Consider the following 15,880-nt stretch of genomic DNA (forward strand, 5'->3'; position numbering starts at 1 on the left):
GTCATGGAAAACCTGGGTGTATGGCAACGAACAATTCTGGTGGTTTCCTTGAAAAAGCTCAGCAACTTTGCGGGTGTCAGGAAAAGCAGACAGCATTTCATTAAGTTCTGGAAAAGGATAGCAAGAAGACCAGCAATGAAGGCTTGCACATTTGCAAGATGATTTGCGACTCAGATTGTGAAGTCTGCAACACCGAGATAACAAGACACTTAGGATGAACCCCCTTCAGACGAAGAAGTATCTCAAATTCTCAACCACAATAGCCTCTCAGTGTTGCTGCTCTATTGAGCCACGAGAGCTTGGCAATAATTGCGCTTCTCTGCAAAAAACTGCCATGCCATTAACATAGGATGGGGCAAGGCAATGTTTAGCATTTGGTCTCCTGCCACCCCATGTTTTCCTAATTTGGAACCGGGTGACTGGAAAAGAGGAAGCCTGCAACTTTAATGCCATATCCCTGTTCAGATGCTGGAGGAGTGGAGCCTTGGTAATATTTGCCCCCACTAAAAAAAATCCCCACCACAATGATAATAATAATAACAACTATTCCTTCATTGTTGCTACATTTTAAGCCATGGGTACTCAAGTGAAAAGAACACTCCGCTTCAAATACTCTGGTTTCTCTGCAGATCGTATAAAAGAACACTCCGCTTAGCCATAAAACCAGTTTCCTCATACTAGGTTTGCAAAAAATCCAAACAGACTTTAGGTTTGGAACCTACCGTATTTTTTGCACCATAACACTCACTTTTTTCCTCCTAGAAAGGGGAAATGTCTGTGCATGTTATGGAGGGAATGCCTACGGGTGGCATGCCTACGGATTTTCCTCCTCTAAAAACTACGTGCGTGTTATGGTCGGGTGCGTGTTATAGAGCGAAAAATACGGTATTTTGCCTTACAAGGCGCAGACTCAGAATGGTGTCATAATAAAAACAAGTATGCTCCTAAACATGTACAGAGTGTGGTTCTCTCACTACCACATTGTAGCCCATCATGCACCAGATATAAGGATGTCAAGGTCAGAGGATGCAGTTTCCAATGAGGTGTGAGCCACGGTGGTGTCAGACCTTCTCTTGTTAGAAACTGAGCCCCCACACCCAGCAAAATAAGATTCCTTGACACATCTACATGGAAGCAAGTTTTATTGATTTCAGTGGAACTTGTACTCCAGGGGTGACCTTGAGATCACATTCAAAAGCTCTGCTATCTGGATTCATAATAATCTGGGCTGAAATAGGATGGTCAATGTGTTTGTGACAAATTACATTTCTCAACATATGCTTAATATTATTTATAAAATGAATACATACATCCAAAACAACTAATTTAACCAAATGAACAAAAAAATCACAGCAAGAACAATTCCAGGGATCACTACCCTCAAGCTTACTTAGAATAAAATTTCTTAGAAAAGGCAGAAATGATATGTAGCCAACACTGCTGCTTTCTAAGAAGGTACAGTAAGAAGACTTTGTGTAATATGCAAACGTTGAAAGCCTCAAAGTCTAATCTGGCACCTGAGAGCGAAAGAGGTACTCTTGCCTACAACCACAACTGGTTTTCTACACTTTCTACAGTTAATATGATAGAAGAGAGCCATCCTCCTGTCTGCTTCATTGCTGAAAAAGTTCTTCCCACTTACCAATCCTATAGAAGCAATGAACAAGCACTGCATGATCAAACCTACAGGGAGACTGTTTTCAGATAGCTGTAGACTAAAATCCCATACACAGTTAAAATGAGAGCAAGTTCCACTGCATTCAATTGGTCTTACTTCTGAGTAGACATGTCTTGGATTTTGCTCCTGATTCTAAGTCCCAGGTAGAGATCTATCATTTAATAGCCAAAAGCTGCATAATGTCTCACATGGATTTTTATCAGTGTGGCATGCAATTTGTCAAATTTAGGAAAGGCATAAGAAATTAGATGAAAAAGGAAATGCATTTGGCTATGCAAATCTCTCAATCTCACATGGCCTCTTGCAATGGGTGAACAGCTCTAATCTGTCTAATGGGAGATCCACTGAGGATGAAGCTGAACATGACTCTAAATTGTAGCAGAGGAGTGAAGGAGCAGCGTGTTGCAATTACTATTGTGGCAGATGTAGCCTTGGAAGGCCAGGGTTCAAATCAATCTTCACACATTAATTGGACATCCTTGGCCAAGTCAACGGGACAGAGGCACACCTCACACGAGGGACCCATTTCAGGGCTCAGAGTGGCCCCCAGCTGGAAAGAAAGCCTGTGGATTAGGTCTTGACCATTCCGGCTGACCTTGCAGTTATTTTGGCCATCTTTACCTTACCACACTGATGAATTACTTGCTGCCTGAGAGTAATCCACCAGGGACTGTGGGCAAGCAGTGTCCAGGGTGAGATCCAGAAGTGGGTGCAGCCAGAGCCTGCAGGGCAGTGGTCCATCTATTGCAAAATAGCAGCTGAATCATTTAATTTTATGACAATACCTCCTTACTGAATCCTAAGGTGTTACAGGCTGCTACATTTTAAACCAGGGAGAGGAATATTTGACCGCACCCTTGATGTTGCTGGACTACAGCCACTGGGCATGCTGCATGGGGCTGAAGGAGGACCACAGATTGTTCTAAGCAATAGTCAGAGGGAACACAGAACTAATAAAGATAACTGTACGGTCTGGGTGCATTCATATGGGAAGCTCTTGTCCTTAAGGTATTGGAGCCTGAAGCTGCATAAAGCTCAAACTTGGAGCAAAGCCTGGAAACCCAATGCTAACCAATCCAGTCTAGCCAGCATTAGTGTTATAGGCTCAAGCTGTCTTGCCCAAGTGAGCAAACAGGCTACTGAATTCTGCACCAGTTGCAGTTTCTGAACAGTCTCAACCTAGAGGTTACCAGAGCATAGACAACAGAAGCTGGACAATCTCCCTTCAGATAGAACCACAGCTGGACCACCAGCCAAAACTGATGAAAGGCACTCTGAGCCACAGAGGCCTCCAGGGACTGTCATGAATCCAAAAATACCCCAAATGTGCACATCTGTTCCTTCATGAGAAATGCAACCCCATCCAGAAGGGGGAAGCATCCACTAATAGTGCCTCAAGTCTTATCTGGATTAAGCTTCAGTTTCTTGGCATACTGATGACTCCAAATCTACAGAAGATCCCGACCAGTTTTATGCTGATGTTAAATACTGTGGAGCATAAAAGTGAAAACCTACAACGATGTCTCCACAAGGCTGAACAACAGCCTTCCATCAACTTTCATGGTCACTCCAGAAGGACACCCTGGTATCGAAAGGAGTCAAGAGATCAAGGAGAACAGGGTCACACTTCCCATCTCTCTCATAATCACCAAATTCTTGTATGTTCTTGCCTTGCTTCTTCTTGCTAATAGAATGGACGTAAGGCAACCCACTGCCTGAAGCCAATCCTGTAAAAATTTCACTGGGGGAGGGGTGGGCAAGAATCCCACTGTGGAAATTAAGTTTGTATGAGAAGGGCACTTCAAAAAGCACACATGAAGCTTTAATAGATAAAGATAGTCTATGCAGAAAGAGGAATCTATTACCAAAGAACTGAAACAACCGATTTCAGAGCAGAATTGCAGCAGCTGTTAAACAGCATGTAATGACACAACACTAAACAACAGGAGGCAAAGAGAGAATATCACATGCATTTGGAACTGAAAAGGGATAACAGGGAGGCAGAACACAGAGGGAGCTTCATCCAATATAGCTACACCAATTCCTTCCAATAATAGATGCAACTTAATGGGGAGCACTTCCAAGTACATCAAAATGTGTGAAGCAAGTTCACTGGCTACTTGGCAGACTTTTCCCCATAGACTGTGGCAACGTCCATCCACACAAATATATGGCAACAATAATTTTAAGCAAAGTGAGAGATATAAGTGGATGAAAGAATGCATACGAACCTGCAAATTGAATTAGTATAATGTTTGAAAGGAAGAGCAGGAATAAAAATGGTGATATAGAATTCAACCTGATTTGTTAACTGCTACAGAACCAGGAATTGTATTTAACCAGTAAGGCAGGAGGGCACCTGTACTGAATGTGTACAACAGTTACGATGCTGATAGAAAAAAAGTGGACCTTACAACAAAATGTTGCAGTCCCATATGTCCCTGCTCCACTAAGCCAGCCATGCCCTCCAACAAGATACGCCATTCCATTCTCTCTGTTTTCTTGCCACAACAAACTGTTCTGAGGCCACCGAGCAGGCTCAGCCCTAACTTTTAGGGTCCATCCCCAGCAAAAAAATCTGTTGTATTTCTGCATATCTGCCGATTCCTCATTCTTGTGTGTGACTAGTGCTATTTTGGCTACATAAGTAACGGCACCCACAGTCTGAATATAAATAGAGGGCATTACTGCATACAACAGAGGTCTGCTATTCTTTATATCAATCGTTATAATACCAATCATTTTGTATTATTTTTATTTATTTGAACTCTGTTTTTCCAAAACTATTATATATTCATTGATTGTTAAAAAAAATCATTGTTTTAAAAAAGAATAAAATAAAAACTGTACAAACAGTTAAAAACAGCTATCTGAAACATTCAAATAATAATTAAAATCCACTATAAGCAACTCCAATAAAAAGTACATTGGCTCCTGCAGACAAGAGGTGGGGCTATGGAGCAAGTAGCATCCATGGGTGGGAAAACTCTGGCAGTTCACAGCTAAAGAAACCAACAGGAGCTCAAACGGCTTTGACATTGACTGATCCAGGAGGTGGTGTACTGAACTCTCACCATGCTGCCTGCCACTTGGTTTAGACCAAAAGGGCTCCCACACTTTGGGGCATTTGTCTCTGGTGTACTGAACCAGGGAGACAGGACCACACCAGTCCAGCATAAGGGCTGGCCACCCATATCCTATCATATTAATTTCCTAATTCCTTGCCAAAATAATCATCACTGCCAAAATTCAAAGCAAGGTAATATTCCAGGAGAGCTTCTGAAGTACAGATCTCATGCAGTTCACAGAGCAACTAGTACCAAGCACTACCATGTAAAAACAGATAAACAAGGAAGGAGTCACCTCTGATGGAATCATGACTTTTTTAAAGGGTCATGCCCACTTCTATGATCTATTCAACAGATCATGCCACATACTTTAGCCAGCTTCCTTTCTGGAGGCAACAAGAACTGGGCAATTCTTTGGGCAAACCAAACTGTGTTGGAGCAGGTCCTCCAGGACAGCACATGGGGAAACCTGAGGATATTGAGCCCCTGCCATAAGGGAGCCTAGAATAACCTCCTATGTAATGGTCACCATTTTAAACAGAATCAGTAAGCTGTAATAGTGAAGAGGATCATTTATTGTCCAGCCTAGCATTTTAGGGTTATTTAGTTAATCATTCCTTTCAGAATGGTTATTTCTCCTAATGTGCATATTCAAGATGGCTTAACACAGCTTAGTTCTATCTCAATATGTGACCACATAGCTCTACATAAAAAGGACAGATACAATGGACTCCACAAGTGGCAATTTTAAAACATTTGCCATTGTGAGTGGATTTTCTAACACAGAATTAAACATGCTCCCACTTTCATGCATTCCCACTTTTCCTTCCTTTGTTGTTGGTTCATTTTCCTACCTGCTGGATCACTGTGCTTCCTTAAGTAGAGATGCTCCCTCTCTTAACCTTAGTTACCACAGCATCCATTTGAACAAAAGATACTTGTGGCCTGATCCAGTGCATGTTTATTCAGCGGCAAGTCTCAATGAGTCTGACTGAACTTACTGCCAGGTAAGTATGTACTGGACTGGAGCCTCCAGTGATGCTATTTCAGGGATCAATAACAGGAATTTTGAGATGCATCCAAAGAAAGGATAATAAAGAAAGTACACTACATTGTCTACTTCCAGAGCTGAATGTAGAGCCTCTTTGCCTTCTTGGGAGCGAGGTTAGAATCCAACTCTTAAAAAAATAAACCAGGTGGTCAGTTGTGGGAAAGCCCCTTGACTTCGAGCACAACAGTCTGCTTAACTGCTGTAACAATCAGGGCCAACCCAGGGCATTTTGACACCTGAAGCGAACCACAAGATCGTACCCCGCTCCCCACCAGGGAAGAAGGGGTGATTGAAAATCTACATCAAGAAGAAGGGGGGAAATAAACATCTGCATTGGGATATGGTGCCCCTGTGGATTCTGCTGCCTGAGGCTGCCACCTCACCTTGCCTCATGTGTGGGCCGGCCCTGGAAACAATACATAGCTTATGGAAAATGTGTGTGCGTGTGTGATTGGTGTGGAATAGGCCATTGGCCCTAGATACGGTAAGTATATATTCTGCTCACCTATTGGCAGCAAATCTCATTGAGTGGCCCAAAGAATGACACCCTTTCTGCCTGTCAGACGGAGCAACCTCAGCCTCTTGTTGCAAGGATAAATGAAATTAATAATAGAATGCAGGCACTGAGAAGTAAACCTGGTGACTTTGATTTATCTTCCCACCCTTCGCTCCAGGGAGGTCTTGGAGGCAGCACACAGGAAGGTGCCTTACACCAAATCACACAACTGGTCCATTTTGCTTAATATTGCCCAAACCATCAGGCAAGGGACATTCCCAGTCCGATCTGCAGATACCAGGGATTGAACCTGGGACCTTCTGCGTGCACAGCAAATGCCTGGCCATTGGGCTGCAGCCCCTCCCCATTCAGAATATGCCTATGAATGCCAGTTGTTGGGGGAACATGAGCAGAAGAGTTCCTATCTGGCTGGCCACTGTGAACTGGCAGGGGGTTGGACTCGATGGCCCTTGTGGTCTCTTCCAACTCTATGATTCTATGATTCTATGAACTGGGATGCACGACTAGAAGGGTCATTGGCCCAATCCGGATGCAGGATGCTTCTTGTGGCAATGTTCCTGTTCAGAAACAAAGCTCTGAAAAGGCATGGGATGGGTCATACATAGGAAAGAGAATTACAGTACCCCACCCTGGGGTTGCTATGCAATGAAGAGTGGGGATATAACTTCAACAAGACAATAAAAATTGCATCCCAATGCTGTTACTTCATTTTAGAATAACACATCCTAGACGTCACAGCCAACACACTCACAGCTACAGAAACTGCTATCCACAGAAAAACTGCAGCATACATTTCTTCTTTTATGTGAATTCTGAAGAAGACAATGAAGATTGTGGAATCTCCTTTTAAAAAACAGGAGAAAGAAATCTTTTGGATGGAAAGGTGGAGACTGAACGTGCCTACCCTCTTTCCGAGACATCCTCTATCCCTGCTTCCCTCTTGCTGAGGAATTCTCTGAAAGCCTGGCTATGAACAACAGCCTTACAATAGGCTGAAACATGAGCCTCTGCTTTCCCAGCCTCTTCATAGGCTAAAGCCTGGCACTCCTCTCCATCTCATTTGCAAGCTGGAAAAGCAACAGCTCACATTTCTACAGGGGTAATACATCATTATTTCAGATTCAGTCCCACCAGAAAGGGGAGGGGAGATGACAACAACAAAAAGCAAACTATTAAGCTGGAATCTCCAATCACTTAAAAAGGGAGAGCTCACTAACTATTTTTATTTCACTTTTTATATGATTTTGCATTCTTGTGTTACATAGACAGCATCATTTTCAAGACAAACCTCATTACAAACTGGCAAATTTGGAAATATACTTGACAATCTGATAACAAAGTTCAAGAAAACACTATGAGTGTTCTTTTAACTCATGTGCAACCGTACTCATTCTATGTGCCTATTTTATAGTTTTGTTTGTCATCTTTTAGTTTTTATCTGTTATAATTGTTCTCAGTTTTATACACATTTTAAAACGAATTTTTAAAAAGACCAATTGTTTATATTTAATTATGGAGCAGGAAAGGTCATAAGCCCCTGTAGAATGGCTGAGCGACTCAAGGAGAAGGCACAAACAGCAACATGTTTGAAAAGATACTGCAGTGAGGAAGAGTGCATTTCATAAGATCCAACTCTGAAGCAGATGCACAACTGAATCCTATGCATGACAGCTTGGAAGGAAACTACTTTACTATCTCACTATCTCACAAGGTTAGCAAATAACAGACAATACAGTGGTGCCTCGCAAGACAAAATCCGTTCCGCGAGTCTCTTCGTCTAGCGGTTTTTTCGTCTTGCGAAGCAACCCTATTAGCGGCTTAGCGCTATTAGCGGTTTAGCGGCTATTAAAGGCTTAGCGGATTAGCGGCTAAAAGGCTATTAGCGGCTTAGAAAAAGGGGGGGAAAGCAAAAAAAAAAATCGCAAGACTCGCAAGACTCGCAAGACGTTTTCGTCTTGCGAAGCAAGCCCATAGGGAAAATCGTCTTGCGAAGCAGCTCAAAAACGGAAAACCCTTTCGTCTAGCGGGTTTTCCGTCTTGCGAGGCATTCGTCTTGCGGGGCACCACTGTATTACAACTCCAGGGAGCCTAAAAACATTTACAACTTGACAGACCAAATGCTTGTTGAAACAAGGTGGTGGCTTCCAAGTGACAATAGCACAACCTGGCTAAAAATTGTTTCCCATGGGAGGTTTAACAGCAGCATGGAAAAGAGACTGCAGCAGGTCCCTTCTTGTCCCAGCAGTCAACCCGGCTGATGTGGAGAGGGAATTTTCACACAAGGCCTCAGATCATGCACCACATCTTCTCTGGAATACTCCTAACCAATTCCAATACAAAGGAATCACATCCATGTAGGGCTAAGTCTCCCATCTTACAAATTAAGCACATCTTGTTTTATAAGTTAAACACTTTATAGCACATGGATGTTCCCCACAGATGCATACAGGCAACTCCTGGCCACTGTGCACCGTGCATGCAGGACATGCAGAAGTCTGCCCAGCCCCTGTGCAGCGTGGAAAACACAAGTGGGTCAGAGCCTGTACACATACTACACACAATTCTTGGGCTGAGAATTGGAGCTTGCACCTGTTTAAAATCAGCAATGCAATTATTCTCAAATGCAAAGCTCTTCACACCGCTTACATATATGTAAAGCTTATCTGAACCACTTACCTCTTCCATTTTTTCTGGAGTCGGACTATCGTTATCAGGCAACATTTCTTTAGGTTCAGAGGACTCCGTTTTGGAAGTCCTACTCAGCTGGTCAAGGGGAGTCAGGCTAGCATCAGGCATTCCTTTCGAATTCTGTGAGAGAGAAGTTATTCCAAGAATTGGCTCCTCATCGTCAGAATCCGGCAATGGTGTTGGACTAATGTCCTCCAAGCCTGTGCTGGAAGGACGCGAGGAAGGGGTTTGTGCTCTGTAGTTGGGCTGAGAGTTGGAACCAAATGTTGCAATTGGAGAAAGCTGGGAGGAGGAGGAGGAGATGGGGCTACCTTCCATTCTAATCTCATTGTCCGAGTCATGCTCATTGAGAAAATATAGCTTTGTTCTCTGCTCTTTTAAGAGCATCTCAATTCTTGAGTCCAAACTGTTGTGCTGAATTTCAGATTCTGTGGTTGGGGTGCCTGGGGTCTCGCTCCTTTCTGGAGTCTGTGTGAAGGGTACCACAGGTGGTTCGTTGAGACTGTTGGGCTCAGGTGGGGCTGGGGGCTCCTCAGGTTTGTCCTTCACAGGAACAAAGTCAACAGTGGCAGTGGCGCTACTTTCAACTGCCATCTCTGTTGGTGTTGGTGGCGGCCGACGGTACTCAGCATCCCTAGAAGTTTGGGGAAACTGCGGCTCTTCAGGCTGGGGAAACGTTGTGGGTGCCTGGTAGGGGGAGAAAGCGGACTTGAAAGTCGAAGAACCTGTGTGGCTCAAAGGAGGAGTGTGGGAAAATTGCACAGCCTCTTGAGGGTGGGATTTGAATGCACTGAACTGATGTTCTGACCCTCGGAAAACACCAGCTGAATTATGAACATAATGGTGGCCTGGGCGTCTGTTATAAGCATCTGTAAATTTTGTTTCATGTCTTCTGGGTTTATACCCAGAGTCCTGACTAAAGTGGTACGCAGGTGTTGTCTGACGACTAGAGTACGCAGAATCTTGGGAAAATGGAGTCCCCAGGCGTGGGGTAAGAGGGGTTCCTTGGGACTGAGGAGTGAATTGGCTGTAAGAGTTTGGGGTATCTTGCCGACAACTGGAAAAGGCGGTATCATGGGAAAATGGGGTACCACTGTTTGGGGTAGCTGATGATCCCACAGAAGAAGCACTGTTGTCTTTTAATTGTTTCAGAGTTTCAGCCAGCTGCAAAAAAGGAAAACAGAAAATATGCATACATTTCTGAAGTGCCATTGGAAACATTAAGACTTGAGCAGGGGGCCTAGCTATGCACACATCCAAGGAACACTTAAGGAGCCACTTGACAAGCATACATATAAACACTGCTGCTGCAAGATGATCAAGAGTGGCAGGCATCAGTACTAGCCCTACACTGGACAAAGGTTCCTGAAACCATCCTTTCATCTAATCTACCAGTTGTTGTTTTCTAACCTCTAGTGCATGTTTGTGTGGGGTGGGGTGGGGTTAATGAAATGTACCAACTAGAAGAGAATTTGGCTGAGTTGTAAAAAAACCAAAAACAAACCCAGAATCTTTGAACAAAAACATACCGGGGCAGCTGGAATTTTTCCAGCTATTGATTTTTTAAGAACCACATGCACAACCAACTGATCACTGTCAATTAATAGTTACTTTGAAGTCCTCTTCAATTATTGTAAATAGACCATTTCCAAGTTCTGAAGTTCACAGAAAAATAAAATGAAAGGTTCGAGAACTATGACGACAGTAAACCTAATACATATTCGACCAGGCAGTATCTGTAAAAAATAAATGACTCTATCCCCATCTTTCATGAACGGCCATGGAATTGATCTTGAAGCTAACATGGCAACAGTAAATCCATAGCCAATAAGATCAAACACTAAAAAGGAATCAGGACATCAAGTAACCGTGGGACTCAGCAGAAAGGACTTGACATTGTTAGCCCACTGTTATTCTCAGATGAAGAAACAAATGCCTATGATTAGACCATCTGCTTAAGTGGTTGTTGCAAGCGGTGGATGGCGAGAACTCCCTGCAATCCCTGTGTAAATAAACCCAGTGTGTGGCGGCTGATGCAGATAAATCTGAGGGGGAGTAAAGAGAAATGAACACTAGCGACTGATAAGGGAAGAACACAAAGTGAGGGAGTGCGGCATGGCTGAAGGATCAGCTGCCCACAATATAAACAGCGACAGGCTGGCACATGGCTGGCTGATCGGCATCACAGGGCACCTGCCAAGGCTCACAGCACAGCCTCCAGCTGCCTTCCCCTTCCTGCTTCGTAGACAGGGCTCAAAGAATGCACGCAGGCAGTGGTGCCAGGGTCAAGAAGGGTGTCCCAACCCCTAGCAGCCCATTCAGAAAACCTTCCAAGTCATAATTTGTAGGATCAGCAATGAGCACTGTGCCCAACACACTTCTCCTGTACCCTCACAGGTAGGGCTTAATTTTGGTACCACTTGATTTAATAATGCCAGGATTTGTCATTATGTCCAAACCAAAAACAACCAGTATTAAAGCACTGTTAACAATCCTGTAGTTTGGAGGGCTCACTCAAGTTTGTGGGTTTGGATGTAATGGTGAACAATGGACAAAGTAATGAATTATGATCCCTACACGAGAGAAAGGGGGAAAGGAATATTGATCAGAGGATTGTCTGAATGCAGCCTTTAATTTGTGACATTACTCAGGACTGCAGAAGAAATGCCATTCCCATGTCAAGAAACAAACAAACGTGAACATTCCCTAAATTCACTTGATGGATTTCAATGAAAGGCAGAGCCTTGCTCAACAGAGGGAGCTCAGTGCCACGAGCTGGAGATCTATTATGGTGCAATCATTACAGCTTTCTTATTCAAACATCCAAAAGAAATGTTAAGGGAAACAAAAGTGATAATGAAAATGAAGAAACCAAAAGCAAGCAGATTTCTTTTATTTTACATTTGCCTGATGAAAATAAAGGTTATGAAATTTCAGTATTCAGAGTAAACAGACTGAGCAAATGACAGAAAATGTCAGCAGAGAAGCACTTACAATTTTGGGCAAAATACACTTTACTGAACTAGGAAGTAGGTTCCTAAATAAAAGTAACTAGAAATGAATGGATATTTCAAGGTACTCGTCATATGCCTCAACAGAAAATGTTTAAACACTTATAAAGGGCACAGTGCTACAAACGTTTACGAAGGAGCACATCCCACAAAACTTACTTGAATTTACACCTGCATCAGCTTGCTTGGCTGCACTGAATGGGGCTTTCCGGTACCGCAAAATAGTCTATGCAAGCAGGCCAGACAAGCAGTCACATGGATTAAATTCAAACTCAGCCACTTTTGCACCTAGAACTCCCCATGTCACAAAATCATATTCTGTTTGTTCCATTAGTAGAGATTTTTTGGAACATGGCAGAAATTACTCAACAAGTTTTAGCATTTCATGCATTCTGTCTTTGTTGGCATTTTGTGCCAAAAACTGAATCCGCAGCATAAAATTTCAATTATTAACTACTACTTAAATATCATTGAGAAATCCCCCCTCCTCCACACAAACAACTTGATCTTAAGGGAGCAAAAAAGGACATTGGGAAGGAAGCAGCCTTTACAGCTGATTCCTACACACCTATTTCAAGTCTTATGGGTTCAAATGCCCAACGCCAGAAAGAAGCCAGAACAGGGTCTCTAGTTTTATTCTTTATTTCTTAAATTTTATATAGCACCTTTCTGCCAATGCACCTAAGGTGGTTTACAATTTTAAACTACTAAAACGCAGTCCAACTGGAGCAGGCCTCGATATTGTCTCTGCGTGCCTCCCAGCCTCGCTGCTTCCTTCCCACAGGGGAAGGTTGTGGACTCTCCTTCCTTGGAGGATTTTAAGCAGAGGTTGGATGGACATGATTCCTGCACTGCAGGGGGTTGGACTAGATGACCCTCGGGGTCCCTTCCGACTCTACAGTTCTATGAAGGTTAAATGTAAAGCTTACAAATTTGATAATCAAAATTATTATTACCTGGGTCATTGTTAATACCTTATTTTTCATTTCCTGTTACATTAACTCATCTGACTCAAAATATTTTAATAAAACATGAAGTCCTAATAAGGACAACAGGAAACAATCCAGCCTGCCGATCTCCATACATAGCACCTACACACAACTGTCATGTCCAGAATCAGACTCCAGCTTGGAACAGTTCCATGGAGCTAGTAAAAGGTCTAGCGGTATCTGGAACTTCACAAGGACTTGCCCTCCATTCAAGAGCCCCTGAAAAGGAAGGCTGGAGATGACAGATGTCTGGACAGGAATGTCAAGAATGAATTTCTTGAGGAGGCGGACAACAGCAGGCAAACTACCATTTGTTGTAAATGAATATCATCTCAGAATTCCCCAACAGACACAGTGCGTGCCATTAAATCGCAAGTAAGTGAAAAGGTACCTGCGCAGTTTCATTCACGGTGGGCGATACGTCCGGCTCATTCTCCACAGGTAGAGTCTGAGGAGTGTAGAGTCCATTCACAAGAAGTTGATAGAAATGCATGCGCTTTTCACCTGGACAAACAGCAACAACTTTATTAAAAAGAACACACCACAATTCCATCTAGAATCCACATTTTGCCAAGTCTCTCTGCAAACCAAGCCTGAACAGGCGCCAGTTCTGACTCTGTTGAAATATTCACTATCAGCTTGTTAGGCCAAGTGAAGCAAAAAATGCCTCATTGTGGTCCATACAAGCACAAGAGTGCTTCATTGATTGAGTTTTATCTTGGAGCAGACTTGGAACAACATCCTTTTCTCGTTCTATCCTCACAACAACCCTGCCAGGTAGAGTGAATAGCCAAGGGTGATCCAGTGAATTTCATGGCTGAGCGTGAATTTGAACCTGGGTCTCCCCAGTCCTAGCCTTAAGTCTCTAATCACTACACCACTCTGGCTCCCTAAAGGCAGATGACCCAATTCCAGATCGCCTGCTTCAAGAGCGGGAGGGGTAACAGAAGACAAAGCAGTAAAGGAAAAAGGTTAGACAAGACAAAGTGGCCCCCTCTTTTATTGCCATGTTGGTGCATTTTATCAAGGAGAGCATGTGTCTTCAACTCAGGACTGCTTCTTCACAGAACTGGCCTCCCTCTCCTCAACATGTTCTCAAAGGAGGAGAAATAGTTTAACAGCTGTAGGGATAAAACCATTTTATAGCAAAAATGTGTCTGCATTCAATGGTAAAATGTGATAAATCTTCAAACTCTGCAAGCCCAGCTCACTAGAAATTGGACATCAAATCAGTTTTTCTGTAAAAGGCACATTGTATGTGATCAGTAAAAATGTTATAATATTTGTGTTTTTAAAAAAGGCACCTGCTTCCCCTGACAGTGGCAACTAAGTAAATACGTATGTATTTTGATGAGCTTATTGATGGTTTTGCTGTTCATCTATAAATTCAGTTGTTTATTTTACGTTGTCCTCTTCCTTTGTAGCAGTGTTGACAAAAGATATATCTTTCTTTATTTATTAAAATGAAGTCTGAAATCCTATGCACACTAACCTGGGAACAAGCCCTGCTGAAATCAGCATGACTTACTTCTGCATAAAGAACATGAATAAAGTCAGTCTGCACAGCTAAACAGCTAGCCTTGTTGTGCAGCCAGCAAACTATTGCCAGAATTTTAGGGTCCAAGACACTAGCAGCTCAATCCCAGGGTCTGCTGTGCAAAGAGAAAACAGAGCAGGGACCAGTTCCTTCTCCAAAGTTATGGTGTTATACAGTCAATAACTCGACCCAGTACAACCGGAACAATGCCATTCAAGCAGCTGAGCCGTGCTGGGGATGAGGGTACACACGCCATAACTAAGCACAGTTCTATTCATGTCAGCAAGAAATAAAACTGTCAATATTGAAGTGCATTTATTCAAATTTATGGTGTAGCCACACTTGGGAGTATTGTGGACAGTTCTCTTTGCCACTTCTCAAAAAGAATACTTGTAGAGCTGGGAAGAGGTGCAGGAAAGGGCAGCGACAATTATTTATTACTTATTTATTTCACAATACTTATCTAACACTTGACTGTAATAAAACTTCAAAGCGGCTTACAATAATGATCAAGAGGACAGAGCACCTTCGCTATGAGAAAAGATTACAAGAGTTGAGGCTTCTTAGTTTAGAAGAAAGGTGTGTAAAGTAGGACACGATAAAGGTTTATAAGAGAGTTACCTTTTTGTCCCTCTCTCAAACTTCTAGAACCCAATGGGATCATCTAATGCAGCTGAATGCTGGGAGAGTCATGGCAGACAATAAGAAGTACTTCTTCCCAAAATGCATAACTGAACTGTGGAATTCACTTCCACATAGTGTGGTGATGTCCATCAACTTAAGGCAGCTTTAAAAATGGATCAGACAAATTGATGGAGGATAAGGCTGTCCACGTCATGATAAGGCTGTCCACGTCTTACCTCCAGGGTCAGAATCTGAATCCCAGCCACTCAGGAACAACAGTGCAAGAAGGCTACCGCCACCATGCACTGCCTGGGAGCCTCAAAGGCACCTGGCTGGACACAGCGGCACTAGGGGGCCTCAGATGTGAGTCAACAGGGCGGTCTGTATGAATCCACTGGTGTGTTGTTGCAGTAATATAACAGGAGCATTCACTGCCCCAGGGTGCAAGTGCTGAACAAGCTAGTAGTAAAGCAGCCCCCTGCAGGCACCCAGTGGTTTGCAGTGTAAGAACCTGTTAGTAACCTCTGTTTTGGAGGTTTTGCTGTATTCTTTTAGCCTTTACTGCAAATCACCCAGAGAACTTTGTTTATTGGCTGGTACAGACGTGCAGTAAATAAACTTATTTATATTGCATGTAAGTGCTCCATGGGCTTCACATAATCTTAGTTATCCTTTGGCCAGCATTCTTATCCCCATCTTGCAGCTACAAGGACTGAG

The 15,880-nt window shown here is 43.1% G+C and overlaps 1 protein-coding gene across 7 annotated transcripts in view; it reads right to left on the reverse strand.

The window, feature by feature from the left end:
- The window catches only part of SETD1B (SET domain containing 1B, histone lysine methyltransferase), a 69,529-nt gene that overhangs the window by 29,631 nt on the left and 24,018 nt on the right, over positions 1 to 15,880 (reverse strand). For all 7 annotated transcript variants that reach the window (XM_083476350.1, XM_083476349.1, XM_083476348.1 and 4 more), the window contains 2 exons: positions 13,394 to 13,506; positions 8,991 to 10,166 (listed from right to left, as the gene is read on the reverse strand). In XM_083476350.1, the coding sequence (XP_083332476.1) occupies positions 8,991 to 10,166; positions 13,394 to 13,506 (1,289 nt within the window). The remainder of the gene's footprint in view (positions 1 to 8,990; positions 10,167 to 13,393; positions 13,507 to 15,880) is intronic.

The sequence above is a fragment of the Podarcis liolepis genome (assembly GCF_965112155.1).
Source record: "Podarcis liolepis genome assembly, chromosome: 15".
In the NCBI taxonomy this organism is placed as follows: domain Eukaryota; kingdom Metazoa; phylum Chordata; class Lepidosauria; order Squamata; family Lacertidae; genus Podarcis; species Podarcis liolepis.